The following is a 23,486-nucleotide window of genomic DNA, read 5'->3' on the forward strand; positions in this document are numbered from 1 at the left end:
GGAACCAATGCAGGGAGATAGAGGGAAACAAAAAGGAGGCAAAAGCAAAAGACAGAAAGGAGATGAGGAAAAGTGGAGGGCAGAGAAACCCAAGGCAAAGAACAAAAAGGACCATTGTACAGCAAAATTCTAAAAGGACAGAGGGTGTTAAAAAAACAAGCCTAAAGGCTTTGTGTCTTAATGCAAGGAGTATCCGCAATAAGGTGGATGAATTAACTGTGCAAATAGATGTTAACAAATATGATGTGATTGGGATTACGGAGACGTGGCTCCAGGATGATCAGGGCTGGGAACTCAACATCCAGGGGTATTCAACATTCAGGAAGGATAGAATAAAAGGAAAAGGAGGTGGGGTAGCATTGCTGGTTAAGGAGGAGATTAAGGCAATAGTTAGGAAGGACATTAGCTTGGATGATGTGGAATCTATATGGGTAGAGCTACAGAACACCAAAGGGCAAAAAACGTTAGTGGGAGTTGTGTACAGACCTCCAAACAGTAGTAGTGATGTTCGGGAGGGCATCAAACAGGAAATTAGGGGTGCATGCAATAAAGGTGCAGCAGTTATAATGGGTGACTTTAATATGCACATAGATTGGGCTAACCAAACTGGAAGCAATACGGTGGAGGAGGATTTCCTGGAGTGCATAAGGGATGGTTTTTTAGACCAATATGTCGAGGAACCAACTCGGGGGGAGGCCATCTTAGACTGGGTGTTATGTAATGAGAGAGGATTAATTAGCAATCTCGTTGTGCGAGGCCTCTTGGGGAAGAGTGACCATAATATGGTGGAATTCTGCATTAGGATGGAGAATGAAACAGTTAATTCAGAGACCATGGTCCAGAACTTAAAGAAGGCTAACTTTGAAGGTATGAGGCGTGAATTGGCTGGGATGGATTGGCGAATGATACTTAAGGGGTTGACTGTGGATGGGCAATGGCAGACATTTAGAGACCGCATGGATGAACTACAACAATTGTACATTCCTGTCTGGCATAAAAATAAAAAAGGGAAGGTGGCTCAACCGTGGCTATCAAGGGAAATCAGGGATAGTATTAAAGCCAAGGAAGTGGCATACAAATTGGCCAGAAATAGCAGCGAACCTGGGGACTGGGAGAAATTTAGAACTCAGCAGAGGAGGATAAAGGGTTTGATTAGGGCAGGGAAAATGGAGTATGAGAAGAAGCTTGCAGGGAACATTAAGACGGATTGCAAAACTTTCTATAGATATGTAAAGAGAAAAAGGTTAGTAAAGACAAATGTATGTCCCCTGCAGTCAGAATCAGGGGAAGTCATAACGGGGAACAAAGAAATGGCAGACCAATTGAACAAGTACTTTGGTTCGGTATTCACGAAGGAGGCCACAAACAACCTTCCGGATATAAAAGTGGTCAGAGGGTCTATTAAGGAGGAGGAACTGAGGGAAATCCTTATTAGCCGGGAAATTGTGTTGGGAAAATTGATGGGATTGAAGGCCGATAAATCCCCAGGGCCTGATGGACTGCATCCCAGAGTACTTAAGGAGGTGGCCTTGGAAATAGTGGATGCATTGACAGTCATTTTCCAACATTCCATTGACTCTGGATCAGTTCCTATAGAGTGGAGGGTAGCCAATGTAACCCCACTTTTTAAAAAAGGAGGGAGAGAGAAAACAGGGAATTATAGACCGGTCAGCCTGACATCGGTAGTGGGTAAAATGATGGAATCAATTATTAAGGATGTCATAGCAGTGCATTTGGAAAGAGGTGACATGATAGGTCCAAGTCAGCATGGATTTGTGAAAGGGAAATCATGCTTGACAAATCTTCTGGAATTTTTTGAGGATGTTTCCAGTAGAGTGGACAAGGGAGAACCAGTTGATGTGATATATTTGGACTTTCAGAAGGCATTCGACAAGGTCCCATACAAGAGATTGATGTGCAAAGTTAGAGCACATGGGATTGGGGGTAGTGTGCTGACATGGATTGAGAACTGGTTGTCAGACAGGAAGCAAAGAGTAGGAGTAAATGGGTACTTTTCAGAATGGCAGGCAGTGACTAGTGGGGTACCGCAAGGTTCTGTGCTGGGGCCCCAGCTGTTTACACTGTACATTAATGATTTAGATGAGGGGATTAAATGTAGTATCTCCAAGTTTGCGGATGACACTAAGTTGGGTGGCAGTGTGAGCTGCGAGGAGGATGCTGTGAGGCTGCAGAGCGACTTGGATAGGTTAGGTGAGTGGCAAATGCATGGCAGATGAAGTATAATGTGGATAAATGTGAGGTTATCCACTTTGGTGGTAAAAACAGAGAGACAGACTATTATCTGAATGGTGACAGATTAGGAAAAGGGGAGGTGCAAAGAGACCTGGGTGTCGTGGTACATCAGTCATTGAAGGTTGGCATGCAGGTGCAGCAGGCGGTTAAGAAAGCAAATGGCATGTTGGCCTTCATAGCAAGGGGATTTGAGTACAAGGGCAGGGTAGTGTTGCTACAGTTGTACAGGGCATTGGTGAGGCCACACCTGGAGTATTGTGTACAGTTTTGGTCTCCTAACCTGAGGAATGATATTCTTGCTATTGAGGGAGTGCAGTGAAGGTTCACCAGACTGATTCCTGGGATGGCGGGCCTGACCTATCAAGAAAGACTGGATCAACTGGGCTTGTATTCACTGGAGTTCAGAAGAATGAGAGGGGACCTCATAGAAACATTTAAAATTCTGACGGGGTTAGACAGGTTAGATGCAGGAAGAATGTTCCCAATGTTGGGGAAGTCCAGAACCAGAGGTCACAGTCTAAGGATAAGGGGTAAGCCATTTAGGACCGAGATGCGGAGGAACTTCTTCACCCAGAGAGTGGTGAACCTGTGGAATTCTCTACCACAGAAAGTTATTCAGGCCAATTCACTAAATATATTCAAAAAGGAGTTAGATGAGGTCCTTACTACTAGGGGGATCAAGGGGTATGGCGAGAAAGCAGGAATGGGGTACTGAAGTTGAATGTTCAGCCATGAACTCATTGAATGGCGGTGCAGGCTTGAAGGGCCGAATGGCCTACTCCTGCACCTATTTTCTATGTTTCTATGTTTATTTTTCCTGTCTCATTACACAGGACCAGATCTAAGATGGCTTGCTCCCTTGTAGGTTCTGTTACATACTGTTCTAAGAAACAATCCTGTATGCATTCTATGAATTCCTCCTCCAGGCTACCCCGTGCGATATGATTTGACCAATCGATATGTAGGTTAAAATCCCCCATGACTACTGCCGTTCCTTTTTCACATGCCTCCATTATTCCCTTGATTATTGCCCGCCCCACCTTGAAGTTATTATTTGGGGGCCTATAAACTACGCCCACCAGTGACTTTTTCCCCTTACTATCTCTAATCTCCACCCACAATGATTCAACATTTTGTTCATTGGAGCCAATATCATCCCTCACAATTGCCCTGATATCATCTTTTATTAACAGAGCTACCCCACCTCCTTTCCCTTCTTGCCTATCTTTCTGAATCGTCAGATACCCCTGTATGTTTAATTCCCAGTCTTGGCCACCTTGCAACCATGTTTCTGTAATGGCCACCAAATCATACCCATTTGTAATGATTTGTGCCGTCAACTCATTTACTTTATTTCGAATGCTGCATGCATTTAGGTAGAGTGTTTTCATCCTCGTTTTTAAACCATGATTTTTAGTTTTGACCCCTCCTGCAGCCCTTTTATATTCAGTGGCCCTTTTTGTTTCTTGCCTTTGGTTTCTCTGCCCTCCACTTTTACTCATCTCTTTTCTGTCTTTTGTTTTTGTCTCCTTTTTGTTTCCCTCTGTCTCCCTGTATTGGTTCCCATCCCCCTGCCATATTAGTTTAACTCCTCCCCAACAGCAGTAGCAAACACTCCCCCGAGGACATTGGTTCCGATCCTTCCCAAGTGCAGACCGTCCAGTTTGTACTGGTCCCACCTCCCCCAGAACCTGTTCCAATGCCCCACGAATTTGAATCCCTCCATGCTGCACCACTGCTCAAGCCACGTATTCATCTGTGCTATCCTGCGATTCCTACTCTGACTAGCACGTGGCACTGGTAGCAATCCCGAGATTACTACTTTTGAGGTCCTACTTTTTAATTTAGCTCCTAGCTCCTTAAATTCGTTTCGTAGGACCTCATCCCTTTTTTTACCTATATCATTGGTACCAATGTGCACCACGACAACTGGCTGTTCACCCTCTCTTTTCAGAATGTCCTGCACTCGCTCGGAGACATCCTTGACCCTTGCACCAGGGAGGCAACATACCATCCTGGAGTCTCGATTGCGGCCGCAGAAATGCCTATCTATTCCCCTTATGATTGAATCCCCTATCTCTATCGCTCTCCCACTCTTTTTTATGCCCTCCTGTACAACAGAGCCAGCCACGGTGCCATGAACTTGGCTGCTGCTGCTCTCCCCTGATGAGTCATCTCCCTCAACAGCACTCAAAGCAGTGTATCTGTTTTGCAGGGGGATGACCAGATGGGACCCCTGCACTACCTTCTTTGTACTACTCTTCCTGCTGGTCTTCCATTCCCTAGCTGGCTGTGGATCCTTCTCATGCGGTAAGACCAACTCACTACACGTGCCACTAATGTCATTCTCAGCATCGTGGATGCTCCAGAGTGAATCCACCCTCAGCTCCAATTCCGTAACGTGGTCCGTCAGGAGATGGAGGCGGATACACTTCTCACACACGTAGTCGTCAGGGATTTGAAAATAAGGATGAAAATTTTGAAATCTACTCGATTTCCCACTGTGCTTTCCCGACACGTGAAGCACTGATTCACAGAATGCAACCTATCGCTGTGTTTAAACTCGTCCCGCATTGTAGGATTCTGCCTTTTCACCCTCACCCCTTAATATTCAGACTACAGTCCTTCACTGAGTTCGATCAATGGTTATGGCCAGTGACGATACTCCCAAAGAAAGCGCTCCTTCACAGCAAACGAGCCAAAGGTGGGCAGAGGAAACGTTAAGGGACACCCTCAAAACCTCCCTGATAAAGTGCAACATCTCCACTGACAGCTAGGACTCCCTAGCCAAAGACCGCCCTAAGTGGAGGAAGTGCATCCGGGAGGGCGCTGAGCACCTCGAGTCTCGTCGCCGAGAGCGTGCAGAAACCAAGCGCAGGCAGCGGAAAGAGAGTGCGGCAAACCAGTCCCACCCTCCCTTACTCTCAGCGACTATCTGTCCCACCTGTGACAGGGACTATGGTTCTCGTATTGGACTGTTCAGCCACCTAAGGACTCATTTTTGGAGTGGAAGCAAGTCTTCCTCGATTCCGAGGGACTGCCTATGATGATGATGACTGAGTTAGATCAATAGTGCAGGGATTGTGTGTCATGGTACCATGTTAGGATTCAGTGAATAACTCAGGGGAGCGTTCGGGAAGTCACCCAGTAAAGGCTCAGTAATCGGAGCAGGAGAGTGCGTGTGAGGCAGACTATATCATTACTGCAGTGGCAGCGAGGCTCCACCTGCTGGTTTCTCTTCCCAATGGATCTTTTCTCCACTGGACATTATTATTTCGAGAGGAATAAGAGCCTGTTCGGAAGGATAAATCATTTGCCTCAGGTAATGTGGTTTCACTGGTTGAAGTTTCTCTTGTGAGCCCGAGAGTCAGTTTATTTACAGATTGTAAGATACAGTGAGATTTCAACCAATTGTTGTCTTGCTGTGGTGAACAGACGACGCAGGGATACGCAGGATGCGCGAACATTTCAGGGAGGGTTGACTCGATATTTGAGGGAGTGTGCGATTTGAGGGCGATCTGTTCTCGGGACCACTTGGACATAGTGCAGCGTTCTATAACCCATTTCTCAGACAGGTATCCATGCAGGTGTAATGTATTTGCTTCACGGGTTCTTTGCTTAAGAATTCATAGCAACACATTGCTATTAAGAACTAGTTGGTTTATTAACAAAAGGTTTAACAATCACACTACACATTACCAGTTCATCCATTAGGATCACTGCATACATCATCGAACTAGATCCAACTGGCTGGGGTTTTATTGAGTCTTGTGACCATCACATGACTGGCTAAGCCACTCACAACGCAACAATGCTACAACTATTTTAATTAACAGATAAAGCTAAGTGCCCCCTTATTACAGGGACACTAGAACCCACAAATTGCCAAATAAACTTTAAAGGTATCTTAACCGATCAAATTACAATTTGGTTGCCAGGGGTGATGACCCTCCGGTGCCCACCTTTCTCGGAAGGCCACGGGCGTACCAGTGGACACCGCGTGCTCAATCTCCAGGGACATCCTGGCGCGAACGTAACTGCGGAAGAACAACAAAAGCAGAGAAGTCCTCCTACAACTGTACAGGGTATTGGTGAGGCCACACCTGGAGTACTGCATACAGTTTTGATCTCCGTATTTAAGGAAGGATATACTTGCATTGGAGGCTGTTCAGAGAAGTTCACGAGGTTGATTCCGGAGATGAGGGGGTTGACTGATGAGAATAGGTTGAGTAGGTTGGGCCTATACACATCAGAGTTCAGAAGAATGAGAGATGATTTTATTAAAACTTGTAAGATAATGAAGGGGCTCGACAAGGTGGATGCAGAGAGGATATTTCCATTCATAGGGGAAACTAAAACTAGGGGACATAGTCTTAGAATAAGGGGCCACCCATTTAAAACTGAGATGAGGAGGAATTTCTTCTCTCATAGGGTTGTAAATCTGTGGAATTCTCTGCCCTAGAGAGCTGTGGAGGCTGGGTCATTGAATATATTTAAGGCAGAGATAGACAGATTTTTGAGCGATAAGGGAATAAAGGTTATGGGGAGCGGGCAGGGAAGTAGAGCTGAGTCCATGATCAGATCAGCCATGATCTTATTAAATAGCGGAGCAGGCTCGAGAGGCCTGGTGGCCTACTCCTGCTCCTATTTCTTATGTTCTTCTAATAACTCTATAAACCTGTGAGTATACTCACAAATGCATAGATTGACAGCAGGGATTGGGTCAGCTGAATGCCCTTTCACTCCTGTGACATGGCTCTGAATTCAGCCCAGTCTAATGATATAAGGAGCGAGGAATCGCTACATTACCAGAAATATATCACGGTGCACTGCAGCTCATTAGGAGTCAGTACATTTTCTATTGACACATTATATTACCCATTCCCTATTGGATTCATTAGTGACTATCTTATATTGATGGCCTTTATTTTGGCCTCCCTCACAAATGGAAACATCTTCTCTATCAACCCCTTCATAATTTTAAAGACCTCAGTCAGACCACCCCTCAGCCTTCTCTTTTCTAGGGAAAAGAGTGTTTGAGGATTGTGGCTGTCAGTAGGTTTTGTTTTTAATTTATTAATGATAGAGAATAATAAACTTAGGGCTAGACTTTCCACTCAGATCACGAGGGCCCAAAAAATGGGCGACGTTCCAGACTTGGCGATGTGTCAGCCTTCATGATCGCTGGAGTATCGGCCATTTTTGGGATCGCAACTTTCGGCTGGGCGATAGCCCAGCGATGTGGAAGGCAAAACCCAGCTGATCGTATTGACTCTTCCCACGTTTATTGATCTAACCCTGCAGTGTCAGCTGTGACTCAGTGGGTAGCACTCTCTCCTCTGGGTCAGAAGGTTGTGGGTTCAAGTCCCACTCCAGGGACTTGAGCACAAAAATCTAGTCTGACACTCTAGTGCAGTGCTGAGGGAGCATTTTCAGATGAGACGTTAAACTGAGGCCCCATCTGCCCTCTCAGGTGGATGTAAAAGATCCCCATGGCACTTATTTCGAAGAAGAGCAGGGGAGTTATCCCCGGTGTCCTGGCCAATATTTATCCCTCAATCAACATTTTAAAACAGATTATCTGGTCATTACCACATTACTGTTTGTGGGAGTTTGCTGTGCGCAAATTGGCTGCCGCGTTTCCCACATTACAACAGTGACTACACTCCAAAAGTACTTCGTTGACTGTAAAGCGCTTTGAGACGTCCGGCGGTCATGTGAGGCGCTATATAAATGCAAGTCTTTTTATTACTGCCGCTAATTAAGGTGACGATCCATGCCTGTTGATAGCAGGCTCTGTGCGGGACAGTAGCTGAGAGCTGCCGCTGATGTTGTTCTCCGTTCCCCTGGCAGGAGTTTGTGATGATCGTGGTGTTTGGCCTGGAGTTCATCGTACGGATCTGGTCCGCGGGATGCTGCTGCCGGTATCGCGGGTGGATGGGGCGCATTCGCTTCGCCAGGAAGCCGTTCTGTGTCATCGGTAAGTGGCAGCCGGAACTCAGAAGGAGGCTGAGCTGAGGAGACGGAGCTGGGCACCGGGAGCACCACAGATCGGCAGTGCCGACACTGTGCCTCCTGTACAGCGACACTCCACTCTGCCATTGGGGTTGCAGCTATATCCTTGCTTACACCTTCGAGGTCAGTTAAGGGGTGAAACAGTTTGTGGGAGCTTGATGTGAGTAAATTACCTGCTCCCTTTCCCTCCATTACAACAGTGATTATACTTCAAAAGTACTTCATTGACTGCAAAGCACTTTGGGACTTCCTGAGGTGTTCATAGGATCATAGAAATTTACAGCACGGAAGGAGGCCATTTCGGCCCGTCGTGTCCGTGCCGGCCGACAAAGAGCTATCCAGCCTCATCCCACTTTCCAACTCTTGGTCCGTAGCCTTATAGGTTACGGCACTTCAAGTGCACATCCAGGTACTTTTTAAATGTGGTGAGGGTTTCTGCCTCTACCACCCTTTAAGGCAGTGAGTTCCCCCACCACCCTCTGGGTGAAGACATTTCCCCTCAAATACTCTCTAACGGTCCTACCAATTACTTTAAATCTATGCCCACTGGTTATTGGCCCCTCTGCTAAGGCAAATAGGTCCTTCCTGTCCACTCTATCTAGGCCCCTCATAATGTTATACACCTCAATCAGGTGTCGAAAGATGTGATGTAAATGAAAGTCTTTCTTTCTAAACGATGCAGAGCCACGAGATGACTGGCCTTTGCAGAGTCTTATTTCAACCAATGTCCTGTGTACTTTTGGAATGAGCTGAGACATGCGTAGGGTTCGGAAACAGTCACTTAGGGCTTTTTTTTTTGAAGTTGCGTTTATTTCCAACACCAGATCTCTGATTGGCCACCTTGAAGACAACACCTGATTTCTTATTGGTCCCCTTGGAGGACAAGACACACCCAGCAGTTTCTCTGGAATGTGTAATTGCCTGCCGAAGTAATCAATTAGTTTGCAATTCGAGCCATTCTGACTGCCTTGCTCGAGATAGAACAGAGCTCACATGGAACATCAAGGGTTAAGGCCTTCTCCCACCCTCCAAACAAATTCCTGCTCCCACCCTCCAAACAAATTCCTGCCCCCACCCCTCAACAAGTTCCTAACCTTCCTCACAAAGCCCGTGTTTCTGACCATTTCCCTCCCCAACAAGTTCCTGACCTCCCATCCCCCTCCCCTGCCCACGTTCCTGACCTCCCCCAACCCCGCCCAAGTTCCTGACCTCCCCCTCCCCCGCCCAAGTTCCTGACCTCCCATCCCCCGCCCACGTTCCTGACCTCCCATCCCCCTCCCCCGCCCACGTTCCTGACCTCCCATCCCCCTCCCAGCCCAAGTTCATGACCTCCCATCCCCCTCCCCCGCCCACGTTCCTGACCTCCCATCCCCCTCCCCCGCCCACATTCCTGACCTCCCATCCCCCTCCCCCGCTCCTGACCTTCTCCCCCTCCCCCGCCCCTGACCTCCCATCCCCCTCCCCCACCCACGTTCCTGACCTTCTCCCCCTCCCCTGCCCACGTTCCTGACCTCCCCCTCCCCCGCTTACGTTCCTGACCTCCCATCCCCCTCCCCCGCCCACGTTCCTGACCTCCCCTCCCCCGCCCACGTTCCTGACCTCCCCCGCCCACGTTCCTGACCTCCCCCTCCCACATTCCTGATCTTCTCCCCTCCCCCGTCCACGTTCCTGACCTCCCCCTCTCCCTCCCACGTTCCTGATCTTCTCCCCCTCCCCCGCCCACGATCCTGACCTCCCCCTCCCCCGCCCACGTTCCTGACCTCCCCCTCCCCCGCCCATGTTCCTGATCTTCCCCCACCAAAGATGGGCCATTGTGTGTGGGTCACGGGTTGTTAAGAGGTTTATTGGGTATGAAGTGAATCGTGACGGCATCGTGACTTCCGGATTTCGTCCAGTCCAATGATGTCACTTGCCATACACGCACCGAGCTAGCCGAGAAATCAACCAGGTGTAGGCGGAGGTGAGGGAGGATGTGTTGTGGGTGTAAAGGGGGTGTGGTTGGAAGAACATGATCCGTCTTACCATCTGGATCACATTGTCGCTCTCAATCCCCACCACCACCTTTAGACCTGGATCACGTTCTTCCCCCATCCCCATTGTGCTCTTCATGCTCTTTCCCACCCCTCCAGCCCAAGTTCTTGGCCTTTTCCCCTGAGAAACTGTCTCTCTCCCCTATCTCTCTCTCCCCTCTCTCTCCCCTCTCTCTCTCTCTCTCTCTCTCTCTCTCCCCTCTCTCCCCCCTCTCCCCCCTCTCTCCTCTCTCTCCTCTCTCTCTCTCTCTGAGTGATAAGAGTTTAGATTGCCACACTCAGGCACATCATCATCATCATCATAGGCAGTCCCTCAGAATCGAGGAAGACTTACTTCCACTCTTACAATGAGTTCTTAGGTGACTGAACAGTCCAATACGAGAACCATAGTTCCTGTCACAGCTGGGACAGACAGTCGTTGAGGATAAGGGTGGGTGGGACAGGTTTGCCGTACGCTCCTTCCGCTGCCTGCGCTTGTTTTCTGCATGCTCTCGGCGATGTGACTCGAGGTGCTAGCGCCCTCCCGGATGCACTTCCTTCACTTAGGGCGGTCTTCAGCCAGGGACTCCCAGGTGTCAGTGGGGATGTTGCACTTAATCAGGGAGGTTTTGAGGGGGTCCCTGTAACGTTTCCTCTGCCCACCTGGGGCTCTCTTGCCATCACCCATCACCCCTGTGCTCGCTTACATTAGTCCCAGGTCTGTCAACGCCTCGATTTTAAAATTCACATCCTTGTCTTCAAATCCCTCTATGGCCTCACTACTCCCCATCTCTACAACCCCCTCCAGGCCCACAACCCTCTGAGATCTCTGCACTCCTCCAATTCTGGCCTCTTGCTCATCCCAAATTTTTATTGCTCCTTGCCTCCTGTTGCCTAGGCCCCGAGCTCTGGAATTCCCTCCCAAAACCTCTCCGCCCCTCTCTCTTCTTTTAAGATGCTCCTTCAAACCTATCTCCACCTTGCTTAATATGTCCTTCTGTGGCTCGGTGTCAAATTTTGTTTGATAACCCTCCTGTGAAGCGCCTTGGAATGTTTTACTGCGTGAAAAGGTGCTATATAAATGCAAGTTGCTGTGGCTCCCGTAGCCAGTCACGTTCTCCGAATTAGGGTTGCCAACTCTGGTTGGACTGATTCCTGGAGATGTCACCTCGTGACCTCCTGCCTCCGACTGGCCCGCCATTGGTCGCCCCACACGCCCACCCACGGCGCTCCATCTTCTCATGTCAATTGGAAAGTGAATGGACTCATTACCCAATTGGATTATTCCTAACTGTCCGTCAAACAGGCTTTGTTTCCCATGCCCGATTTCTTTTTTAGAAGCATTATTATCTATTGCCTCTATGATTATTGCCCTGGAGATTCATCTTTAACTCCTGGAGACTCCAGGCCAATCCTGGAGGGTTGTCAACCCTGCCCCTATTCCACATGTGATGCATGACCGGTGCAATAGCTGGTTGATGCGCCAGTCACGAGGACCCAGGGGTAGCTAGAAATTGCCCCGGGCCTCCGACGTCAGCCCCGGGCCTCCGACGTCAGCCCCGGGCCTCCGACGTCAGCCCCGGGCCTGTGAATCCAGTGTCAGCCCCGGGCCTGTGAATCCAGTGTCAGCCCCGAGACCGTCTCATCTCAGACCTGGTGACAGGGGGAGACTGTAACTGGGTTTGGGGTAAGAGAGCAAGGAGCTGGTGGACAGAGTTACACAGAATCACATCGCGTGCATAGCACAGAATCAGGCCATTCGGTGTTTATGCTCCACAGGAGCCTCCTCCCACCTGACTTCATCTCACCCCATCAACACATCTTTCGATTCCGTTCCCTCGCATCTCATTATCTAGCTTCTCCTTAAATGACATAATTGAAAGATGTTAAACAAGTGTGCCCTGGAACCAATACTTGGGATTGAGTTTAAACCCTGAGAGAAACCCTGGTGACACGAGGAAAATTCTTTTTACGCAGCGAGTGGTTGGGTTCTGGAATGAATGGCCTGAAAGGGCAGTGGAGGCAGACTCAATCTTATCTTTCAAAAGGGAAGTGGATAAATATCTGAAGGGCTACGGGGAAAGGGCGGGGGAGTGGGACTAGCTGGGAGCCGGCACGGGCTCGATGGGTTGAATGGCCTCCTTCCGTGCTGTAACCATTCTGTGATTCTATGAGAGTCAGTTCCTGCTTCCTGCTTACTCACAGACATTTATTAGTCACAGTTTACACAGTCAGGTAAATTTGGCCCTCCGTGAGTAATGAGATGTTAAACTGACCATTTGGTTGGATAATTAGTGCTTTCAGCAGCTGCAACAGTGATGCTGGGTTAATAAATCTGCCACTACGAAATGGATTGTATAAATGAAGTACAAAACAATTAACTGAAATGAAAATTACCCTCTCATTACACACTTAATGAAACGTGCTTCAGCAAGATCAGATGAGGAACAAGGGCCTGCTCTCTTACCAGTGAATGCGATTCACCACAAGTACATCTTGTGTAAATTGGGACTTGCAAAACGCCGGTCTGAGCTGGCTGTGAGTCAGTGAAACATAGAAACATAGAAAATATGTGCAGGAGTAGGCCATTCGGCCCTTTGAGCCTGCACCACCATTCAATAAGATCATGGCTGATCATTCACCTCAGTACCCCTTTCCTGCTTTCTCTCCATACCCCTTGATCCCTTTAGCCGTAAGGGCCATCTCTAACTCCCTCTTCAATATATCCAATGAACTGGCATCAACAACTCTCTGCGGCAGGGAATTCCACAGGTTAACAACTCTCTGAGTGAAGAAGTTTCTCCTTATCTCAGTCCTAAATGGTTTACCCCTTATCCTTAGACTGTGACCCCTGGTTCTGGACTTCCCCAACATCGGGAACATTCTTCCTGCGTCTAACCTGTCCAGGCCCGTCAGAATTTTATATGTTTTTATGAGATCCCCTCTCATTTCTTCTAAACTCCAGTGAATACAGGCCCAGTCGATCCAGTCTCTCCTCATATGTCAGTCCAGCCATCCCGGGAATCAGTCTGGTGAACCTTCGCTGCACTCCCTCAATAGCAAGAATGTCCTTCCTCAGATTAGGAGACCAAAACTGAACACAATATTCCAGGTGAGGCCTCACCAAGTCGGGCGGCAGGGAGAAACGCTGAGAGTCCTGCAGCGCTGCACATCCCGGGTGTCGTGCACATGCCGGAGAATTATCAGTGGCACAGAAATCTGGATGGGACAGACCTTAACCCGAATCCATGTGACTCTGTTGAAGGGAAGGTGTGGTCGGGGAAACGGCAATAAGTATCGAGAGATGTTAACGGCTCAATGGAGATGCCCTACAAGACTGTTGACACCATTTCAGACGGACCATATTTAGTGACAGATTGTGACTGCGCAGTGAATAAGCAAGAGGTAGAAGATGTCAAGCTCTGGAAGCTCACTGCATGTGAAAGTGAGAACAGCACGACATGAGGTATGGAAGACAGAAAAATACATATAATGGACTGTAATGTCACTGATGACCATGTCATCTCAGGGGCAGCACTCCGCGATGTATGTTGTAATAAAAAGGAGGTTGAAGTGCAAGCCTTAATGTGTGCCCTGCAAGTAGTTCAACTGACTGGCATTGAATGGCAGTCTTCCTGCATTGCTGACCCTTGTCGTTTCGCTATGGACTGATGACAGGACCCATTATACAGCGCAGTCATGTGTAGGGCAAGATATTCCTCTTCGAGCAGAAGACCTGAGGGAGAGCTGTGTCTTTCTCAGAAGGCACCACATATTATGTAAAAATCAGACACTGACCAAGAAAGGGTGAACAATGTGGCTGTATTGAAAATCCCAGCCTCATCATCATAAGCAGTCCCTCGAAACGAGGAAGCCTTGCGTCCACGCCAAAAAAAGGATGAGTTCACAGGTGTTTCAATGAAGGACCTAATATTCCAGGTCCCGAACTACATCCTGAAGGGTGGAAGATGCCTGTGCATGGATTTTTTTTAACGTGGGGTGGCCGTTGCTCACCAGCCACCACACGGGCTTGACAGAGCTAGGTCTTGGTCCAGTGCCAAGGGTTTACCAGGACGACTGGAGACCAGCTCTGCTGCACGGACCGAGCGCGTACACATCCCTGCATTCCCAAAGTGACTGAACCTAATAACATGAAGAACATTTGCACCACCAACACCCACCCCTCTACCTGCTATCACCACCTCTCTTCCCCCCCTTGATGTGAGGCCCATCGTCCTCTTGTTTGCCCCGCCTTCAACACAGTGTCCTGCGCCCCTGCCCCTCAGCGCCTCTGCTTGAGCAGGTTGTGCAGGAGGGCAACCGGGTTTCTGCAGACACGTCCGCCTTGGCAAGAAGGTAGGGGGCGTGATTGAAGGCCCCGGCATCTCTGGCTCCTCGGGACCTGTCTACCTCGATGGTGTGGGCTCAGGGGCTGGCACGACCCGGCCAGAAGCCATCGCTTGCCTCATCGCCTCAGTGTTGCGCTCCACCGCACTAATGAGCCGCTCCATCCCGTCAGTGTGCTGCTGAGCGGGGGTGGCGATGCTGGCAGCTACCCTAGCCATGGTCTACACCAGGTGGCAACCTGTCTCCACGCTCGTCCTCTATAGCTGCACCATCTCGTGAATAGCTGCGAGCCGTCCTGCGTCCTCAGGTGGTTGTTGGGTGGTCGTGGGTTCACGCACCTTGGCTGATTTAGAGCCACGGCCTCTGCGCCTGCCAGCACTTGTTCCTGGTTCCTCCGGTTCGAAGCCCATGAATTCGGAGCCCGATGCTGAGGATCTCCGGACAGGTGGCACACATGTCAAGAGGCTGCTATCCTCCTCTTCCAGCTCCTCTTCCTTAAGTGGCTTGACCACAGGCCCTTCTCCCTCATCTCCCTCCTGGTCTTCCAGACTCGGTGGCGGAGTTGGGTGTGGTGGAGATGGGTGATCTTGGGTGGGGGTTGCGGGGGGGAGGAAGGAGCCACCGTCTTGGGCTGGTGACAATGTCGGGGCCTCATTCCTCCTTTGTGTGCCAGAGGTGGATGGCGTGCATTGGTTGATGCTGTCCGAATCACCATCTGCAAGTAGAGGCCAACATTTCAGTCTACAGCAGGGGAGGGGAGGTGGAATTGGTGATGCTGATATGTGAGCCGTCCCATCTCACACTGTGCCACCAAGAAGTTCCATCTCTACATGGGCACACAAATAATGGGCAACAAAATGAGAGAGAATTCCCATTGGACTTAACATTGCATGAGCTTTCGTGCCATCAGCGTTAGGCACAGCAGAGATTAGTATAAGCTTACCATGCTCTAGCACGGGATCTGCATCACCCTTTGTGGTGACACGGCGGTGGTCACCCACCAATGCCAAGGCACGCTCCTCCAGGCTGCTCAACTCGATCACCTCTGCTGGGCCCTCTTCCGTGGCACTCAGGCTGGATGCCTGGGATGTTCTTTTCTTCTGCAGAAAGTAACGTTGCAGCCTTTTCCCCTTTTGTTCATGCAGCTCACACTCACACAAACAGACACACACACACTCTCTCACTCACACACACACACTCTCTCTCACACACACACTCTCTCTCTCTCTCACACACACACTCTCTCTCTCACACACACACACAACACTCTCTCACACACACACACAACTGGCACAGAATCTTTTGCAGTTGCACAGTACCGTCTTTTGAATGAGACGTTAAACCGAGACGTCTGTCCTCTTAGGTGAAGTAAAAGGTCCCATGGCAGTATTTCGAAGAAGAGCAGGAGAGTTACCCCCAGTGTGCTGGCTGATACTATTCCTAAATCAACATAACAAAAACAGATTATCTGATCATTATCACATTGCTGTTTGTGGGAGCTTACTGTGTGCAAATTGGCTGCCGCATTTCCCACATTACAACAGTGACTACACTCCAAAAGTACTTCATTGGCTGTAAAGCACTTTGAGATGTCCGGTGGTCGTGAAAGGCGCTATTAAAATGCAAGTCTTTCTTTCTTTGTATTCTAAGGAGATTCCACTCTGGGAAGCTGCTGTGGGCATCATGGTGTCAGCAACTCTGGTTGGTCGGATTCTGGAAGGTTTCATCACATGACCTCCTGCCTCCAACCGCCCCGCCCCCATGCTTCTGCCATTGGTCGCCTGACACGTCCATCTCGCAGCGCTCCACCTTCCAACAGCCAATCAGAAAGCAAACAGATGCTTTGTTACCTGATTGGATGATTCTTGACTGTCAAACAGCCTTTTCTCCCATGTTCAAGACTGCAAGACCAGCAGTGCAAGGTTTAACCTACAAGGGCAGCATTTGCCTTCAGTATGGTGTGATGTACAGGTTAGAACGGAGCTTCGGAAAGGCTTACTATTTCTTGTGTCAAGGTGTTATTACTGGGTCTGTTCAGGTTGTTAATCAATCTCCTTCAGCAGAGAAAGCTCATGGATCTTTGCCAAAGTTCAATGGCTGCATCAGTCAAGAATAAATGGGGATTCTTCCTGAACTAAATGTTTGAAATGGCTAAACAGGGAGAGTAAAGTATTTCCAGTTCACTGACAGACTGATGTGGGAAGAAAGCATTTCTCATTCCAAGACATTTAACAAAAGATTTACCTGGAAATAATACCATGCGTTGCTCCTCCCTGCCACACCAGTGCAGGTCGGGGAAGGCCGTTACTTTGGGCCTGTGCTGATTGATGCTAAGGGCTGATTTTGAGTAATTGCCTTCCCTGTGGGGAGGCTCAGCCTCTGGGAACCCAAGTGATGAAAATGCTTCCCCGTCCCACCAGCCCGATGGATGGGAATGGATTCAGGACAAGCCTATGGTCGGGACTCTGTCAGAAACGACGATCCGGAAAACCGGCCTTTAACATTCACCTGCGGGCATGATGGAGTGGGATGCCATCACTCGTTCCCCTCTATTACTCTGGTTCATCACGATTCCTTTTCTCGCCGTCCAACTAGACAGGGGCAAATGCAAGGTAGTCGAAGGTGGATTTGGGACGCATGTACGTAAATGCACAGAGCGTGGCGGATTAGGTTGCTGAGCTGCAGGCACAAGCTGCCGCATGGGACTATGATACATTGGCAATAACAGTGACCTTGCTCAAAGACAGGGAGAATTGGGAACTTAATATTCCTGGCTACAAGGTGTGCAGGACAGATAGGGAAGGAAAAAAAGAGGAGGTTGGCAGTATTAATTCAATAAACTATTATAGCACTGGCGAGGATGATGTCATTGAGGAGTCAAAGGCAGCATGTATTTGGTTAGAATTAAGGAACAGTAGAGGAACCATTATGCTTCTGGGTGTGGACTATAGGCCGCCAAATAGTGGGAAGAAGATAGAGGAGCAAATTTGCAAACTTACAGAAAGATGCAAAAACTACAGAGCAGTGATGATGGAGGACTTCAATTATCCTAATGTAGACAGGGATAGTTATAGTGTAAAGGGCAAAGAGAGAAGGGGAAGAATTGCTGAAATGTCTATGAGAGAGCATTATTGATCAGCGAGTTTCCAGCCCAGCGAGGAAGGAAGCAGTGTTGGATCTCGTTCTGGTGAATGAAGTGGAGCATGTTTCAGTGGGAGAGCATTTGGGGAACAGTGATCATAATATCATCAGGTTTAGAATAGTTATGGAAAAAGACAAGGGAAAATAAAGTGTAAAATATACTTAACTGGAGGAGAGCTAACTTCAGTGAGTTGTAAAGGGATCTGGCCCAGGTGGATTGGAATCAAAGATTGGCAGGCAAAATAATAAATGAAAAATCAGAGGCCTTCAAAGAGGTGATGGTTGGGGGTACAGAGTTAACACATTTCCCATGAGGGGGAAAGGAAGGGTATCCAGAGCTAGAGCTGCCTGGATGACTAAAGGGATAGAGGTTAAAATGAAACAGAAAAAGGAGGCCTATGATAATTGTAAGGTTCATAATACAGCAGTGAACCAAGCTGAATATAGTAAGTACAGAGGAGATCTAAAAAAGGGGCAAAGAGAGAGTATGAGAATAGATTAGCGGCTAACATAAATGAGAACTCAAAATAGTAAATAGTAATGAGCAGTCAAGGGAAGGCTGGGGCCGATTCGGGACCAAAAAGATCATCTTGTGGAGGCAGAGGGCTTGGCTGAGGTAGTAAATGAGTATTTTGCACCTGTCTTCATTAGAGGGGATGCAGCCAAAGTAGCAGTAAAGGAGGAAGCAGTAGCCGACATTGGATAGGATAAAATAGATAAAGAGGTTGGCAGTATTCAAAGTAGAAAAGTCACCCGGTCTGGATGGGATGCACCCTAGGTTACTGAGGGAAGAAAGTGTGAACATTTCAGAGGCTCTGGCCACAATCTTCCAATCCTCCTTAGATATGGGGGTGGTGCTACATGACTGGAGGATTGCAAATGTTACACCCCTGTTAAATCCAGCAACTACAGACCAGTCAGCCTAATGTCGGTGGTGGAGAAAGCTTTAGAGATAATAATCTGGGTCAAAATTAATTGCCACTTGGAAATGCATGGGCTAATAACTGAAAGTTAGCACAGAATTGTTAAAGGCAAATTGTGTTTGACTAGCTTGATTGAGTTCTCTGATGAAGTAATGGAGAGGGTTAATGAAAGTAGTGCGGTTGACATTGTGTATATGGACTTTAAAAGGCATTTGACAAAGTACCACATAATAGGCTTGCTAGAAAAATTAAAACCCATGGGATTAAAGGGACAGTGGCAGCATGGATACATAACTGGCTGAGGGACAGAAAGCAGAGAGTGTGGCGAACGGTTGTTTTTCAGACTGGAGGGAGGTATACAATGGTGTCCCCAGAGTCGGTATTAGGATCACTGCTCTTTTTGGTATATATTAATGACGTGGACTTGGCTGTACAGGGCATAATTTCAAAGTCTGCAGTTGATACAAAACTCGGAAATGCAATAAACAATGAGGTGGACAGTAACAGACATGAGGAGGACCGAGACAGACTGATGAATTGGGCAGACACATGGCAGATGAAATTTAATGCAGAGAATTGTAAAGTGATACATTTTGGTTGGAAGAATGGGAAGAGGCAATATAAACTGAATGTTGCAATTTTAAAGGGGGTGCCAGAACAATGACCTGGGGGTTCACATACACACGTCTTTAAAGGACAGGAAAAGTTGATGATAAGGCTGGTTAAAAAATCATACGGGATCCTGGGCTTTATAAATAAAGGCATAGGGTATAAATACAAGGAAGTTAAGCCAAACCTCTATAAATCAGTGGTTAGGTCTCAGCTGGAAAATTGTGCTCAATTTGGGCCACCACACTTTAGAAAGGATGTCATGGTCTTAGACAGGGTGTAGAGGATGATTTACAAGAATGGTACCAGGACTGAGGAACTTCAGTTATGTGGATAGACTGGAGAAGCTGGGGTTGTTCTCCTTAGAACAGAAAAGGTCAAGAGGAGATTTGATAGACGTGTTCAAAATCATGAATGGCTTTGATAGAGTAAATAAAGAGAATCGATTTCCAGTGGCAGAAGGGGTATAATCTAAAAATTAGAGCCAGACCTTTCAGGAGTGAGATTAGGAAACACTTCTACATACAAGGGACTCTCTTCCACAAAAGGCAATTAATGCTAGATCGGTTGCTAATTTTTAAACGGAACTTGATAGCTTTTTGTTAACCAAAGATATTAAGGGTATATGGAGTTGGGTCGCAGATCAGCCATGATTTCATTGAATGGCGGAACAGGCTCGAGGGGCTGAATGGCCTACTTCTGTTCCTATGGTAACCAGAGGACTCAGATTTAAGGTGATTGGCAAAAGAGGGGACATGAGGAAACATTTTTTAGAGCGTTGTTGTGATCTGGAATGCACTGCCTGAAAGGGTGATGTAAGCAGAATTAATAGTAACATTCGACACAGAATTGGATAAATACTTGGAAGAGAAATTTTACAGATCTATGGGGAAAGAGCAAGGGGGTGTGACTAATTGGACAGCTCTCCCAAAGAGCCACACAGGCACGATGGGCCCAATGGCCTCCAGTGCTCGATCATTTTAAGATTGTAACCCTGTCACCTCCGAACCACTGCTTCCTTTATCCTCGCATCTCTCAGCCACTAGTCAGGTTCACAGCATCTAGCCATTTCCTTTCCTTACTCTCCTCGATCTCACATTTCCAGTGGCACATTCAGATCCAACTCCTGCCATTTCTTTGTGTCTCTGAGCAGAGGATGGAATTTTAAGATTTTATTATCTCCTTTACTACCTACACCTGACTGACGATATTGGCCAAGGTGTCCCAAGCTTCAGCACGTGGACCCTTCCACCCACTCTGCCTTTCAGCTAAAGACAGCTCCATTTGATCTTCTCCTCATCTTCACACACACATTCAAGAACAAACTATTCAACAATAACAAGTTGTATTTGTATAGTGCCTTTAACGGGATAAAACGTCGCAAAGCACTTCACAGGAGTATTATAAGACAAAGAATTTGACACCGAGCCACATACAGAGAAATTAGAGCCGATGACCAAAAGCCTGGTCACAGAGGTATGTTTTAAGGAGCGTCTTAAAAGGAGGAAAGTGAGGCGGTGAGGTTTAGGCAGGGAATTCCAGAGCTTGGGGCCTAGCCAACAGAAGGCACGGCCACCAATGGCTGAGTGATTATAATCAGGGATGCTCAAGAGGGCAGAATTGGAGGAGCGCAGACATCTCGAGGGGTTGTGGGGCTGGAGGTGATTACAGAGATGGGGAGGGGTGAGGCCATGGAGGGATTCTTAAACTTCTACACTTGGGGTCTGAAAGAGTAAGGGTACGTCAGGTGGAACATGTTGCAGGTTTGACCGTGTATCAGACACCTGTCAAGTTAATGGATGACTCACACCTCCGATGATCACCTCTGCTCCTCTTTCAGACACTGACTGGCTTGCTGCAAATTGGCAGGTGTTGAGTTAGTTTAGTGTCGTTTGTGGGTAGGTTGAATTCCAGGACTGTATAAGCCCCAGTGGATGGCCAATGAGGTGGTTCTTAGCTGCCTTTGAGCATAAATGTGTTTTGGGAAATAGTAAATCCATCTGTTAACTTCCGTTACTCATGAGGGTATATTGTGATCATTAACCAATCCATCACATGCTCCCAGCACTAGGCTCTGTCTACAGTCCAACACATTCGTCCAGATGCTGCATTAATACAACGGTAAATATGTTTTTAAAATATTGCAGTGAAACGTTGTGTGCAGAAACATCAAATAAATGTTTAATGAAATACATTGTTAACGCCACATTATTATAATAGAAAGTTGGCTTTCTTGCATTTGTGAAATATTATATTCGGACAAAAATGCGAATCGGTGAAAGTGGTTTCGCAGAATTCAACGCAATCCATCACAGTGTTGAAGTGTGTGCGGCGAGCGAGAGAGAGAGAGATTCTCATTGCGTAATGTGAGATGGGGTCTGACAGTGTCCGAGGTAAGTGCCTCAGGAACCATTGCGTAGTATTTACAGCACAGAGACAGGCAATTGCTGCACCTTTTGCGATCTGTACTGTTTCACTCACACGATGCCATCAGTCACTCCACTTGTACAGATTGTCATTCAGCTTTCGAGTGTGGAGGCAGACTACTTCAGGGAGCAACGCGAGCTGGTGCAGGAGGGCGACGGCTGTGAAGAGTGACGTCATCAAGGTCCAGATCGCTGATTGGAGCGTGGGCGGATACAGCAGGAGCGGCAAGGTCAGGGCAAAGGAGCGGCGAGAGACTGTGGAGGGATGTGATCGGGGCCCAGGACAGGCATGAGTTCGGGGCCAGGGGCAGCACGGGCCCAGCCCACACTGCGATATGTGTGCGAGCTAGGTCTGTGCAGCAGAGCTGGTCTCCAGTCATCTTGGGTAATCCTTGCCACTGGACCAAGACCTAGCTCTGTCAAACCCGTGTGGTGTATGGTGTGCAACGGCCACCACACGTTAAAAAAATCCACGCACAGGCATCTTCCACCCTTCAGGACCTGGAATACTAGATCCTTCATTGAAACACCTGTGAACTCATCCTTTTTTGGCGTGGAAGCAAGTCATCCTCGCTTCGAGGGACCGCCTATGATGACTGACTGTCCAGTAATATTAACTTGAAACTGTTAATACAAATGAGAGAGAAACATCCGATGGATCTCTGAGTGAGATGTCCATCACTTGTGGGATATCCTCCTCAAGTTTAATATTGTCTCATCGCCCTCGATTAATTATGTCTAAAATTGTTATTTAGCGAGTGAAGCTGAGAATGGGGAGACGGCGGGATCAAGTTTCAATGTTGATTTGGAACGTGGGAGTTCGGTTGTGCCCCCACACGGATATTAGATGCTGAACTCATTCCTTCACCAATCCTAACCCTCCACTTCCCATCAGTTAACCAGCGGTCCACCCCTGAAGCAGCCTCCTGCCTCACTGAACCTGCTGACTCCGTCATTCCGGCCCATTTTGGCTGGGAGTCAGGCCTGGGCTCGGGCAATGAGCCCCGGGAGTTACAAGATAGATAGACTTGCATTTCTATAGCGCCTCTCACAACCTCAGGACGGTCCAAAACGCTTTACAGCCAATCAAGTACTTTGGGAGTGCAGTCACTGTTGTAATGTGGGAAACAAGGCAGCCAATTTGCGCACAGCAAGCTCCCACAAACAGCAATGTGATAATGACCAGATAAACTGTTTGTGATGTTGATTGAGGGATAAGTATTGGTCAGGACACCGGAGGTAACTCCCCTGATCTTCTTCGAAATAGAGCCATGGGATCTTTTACGTCCACCTGAGGGGGCAAACGGGGCCTCGGTTTAACGTCTCATCCGAAAGGCAGCACCTCCGACAGTGCAGCTCTCCCTCAGCACTGCACTGGAGTGTCAGCCTAGATTTATGTGCTCAGGTCCCTGGAGTGGGACTTGAACCCACAACTCAGAGGCGAGAGTGCTACCCACTGAGTCACGGCTAACACGAAGGGCCCAGCCTCAGGTCAGCGAGTGAGGGCGAGACTCCTACCCACCATCCTGGCCCCATGCTGATATTTTGCCCCACATCTTACCACCCCCCCCACTCCCCCACCATTCCCCAGGTAAAATCGAGATTCAGCATTTACCCACAACTAAGAATAGACTTGGTGGTGGGAGACAGCCCAAGGTGAATCTTATCCACCAGCTCAGATATGCAGACAGTATCTCCAAAATCAGGATTGACCATAGGATTACATAGTATATACGACACCGAAACAGGCCATTCGGCCCAAC

General features: G+C 48.1%; 1 protein-coding gene across 1 annotated transcript in view; it reads left to right on the forward strand.

The window, feature by feature from the left end:
* The window catches only part of kcnq5a (potassium voltage-gated channel, KQT-like subfamily, member 5a), an 882,808-nt gene that overhangs the window by 776,860 nt on the left and 82,462 nt on the right, over positions 1–23,486 (forward strand). The window contains exon 3 of the mRNA XM_070884637.1: positions 8,107–8,233. Within this exon, the coding sequence (XP_070740738.1) occupies positions 8,107–8,233 (127 nt within the window). The remainder of the gene's footprint in view (positions 1–8,106; positions 8,234–23,486) is intronic.

This window comes from Pristiophorus japonicus, chromosome 7 (genome assembly GCF_044704955.1).
Source record: "Pristiophorus japonicus isolate sPriJap1 chromosome 7, sPriJap1.hap1, whole genome shotgun sequence".
Taxonomy (NCBI): Eukaryota; Metazoa; Chordata; class Chondrichthyes; family Pristiophoridae; genus Pristiophorus; species Pristiophorus japonicus.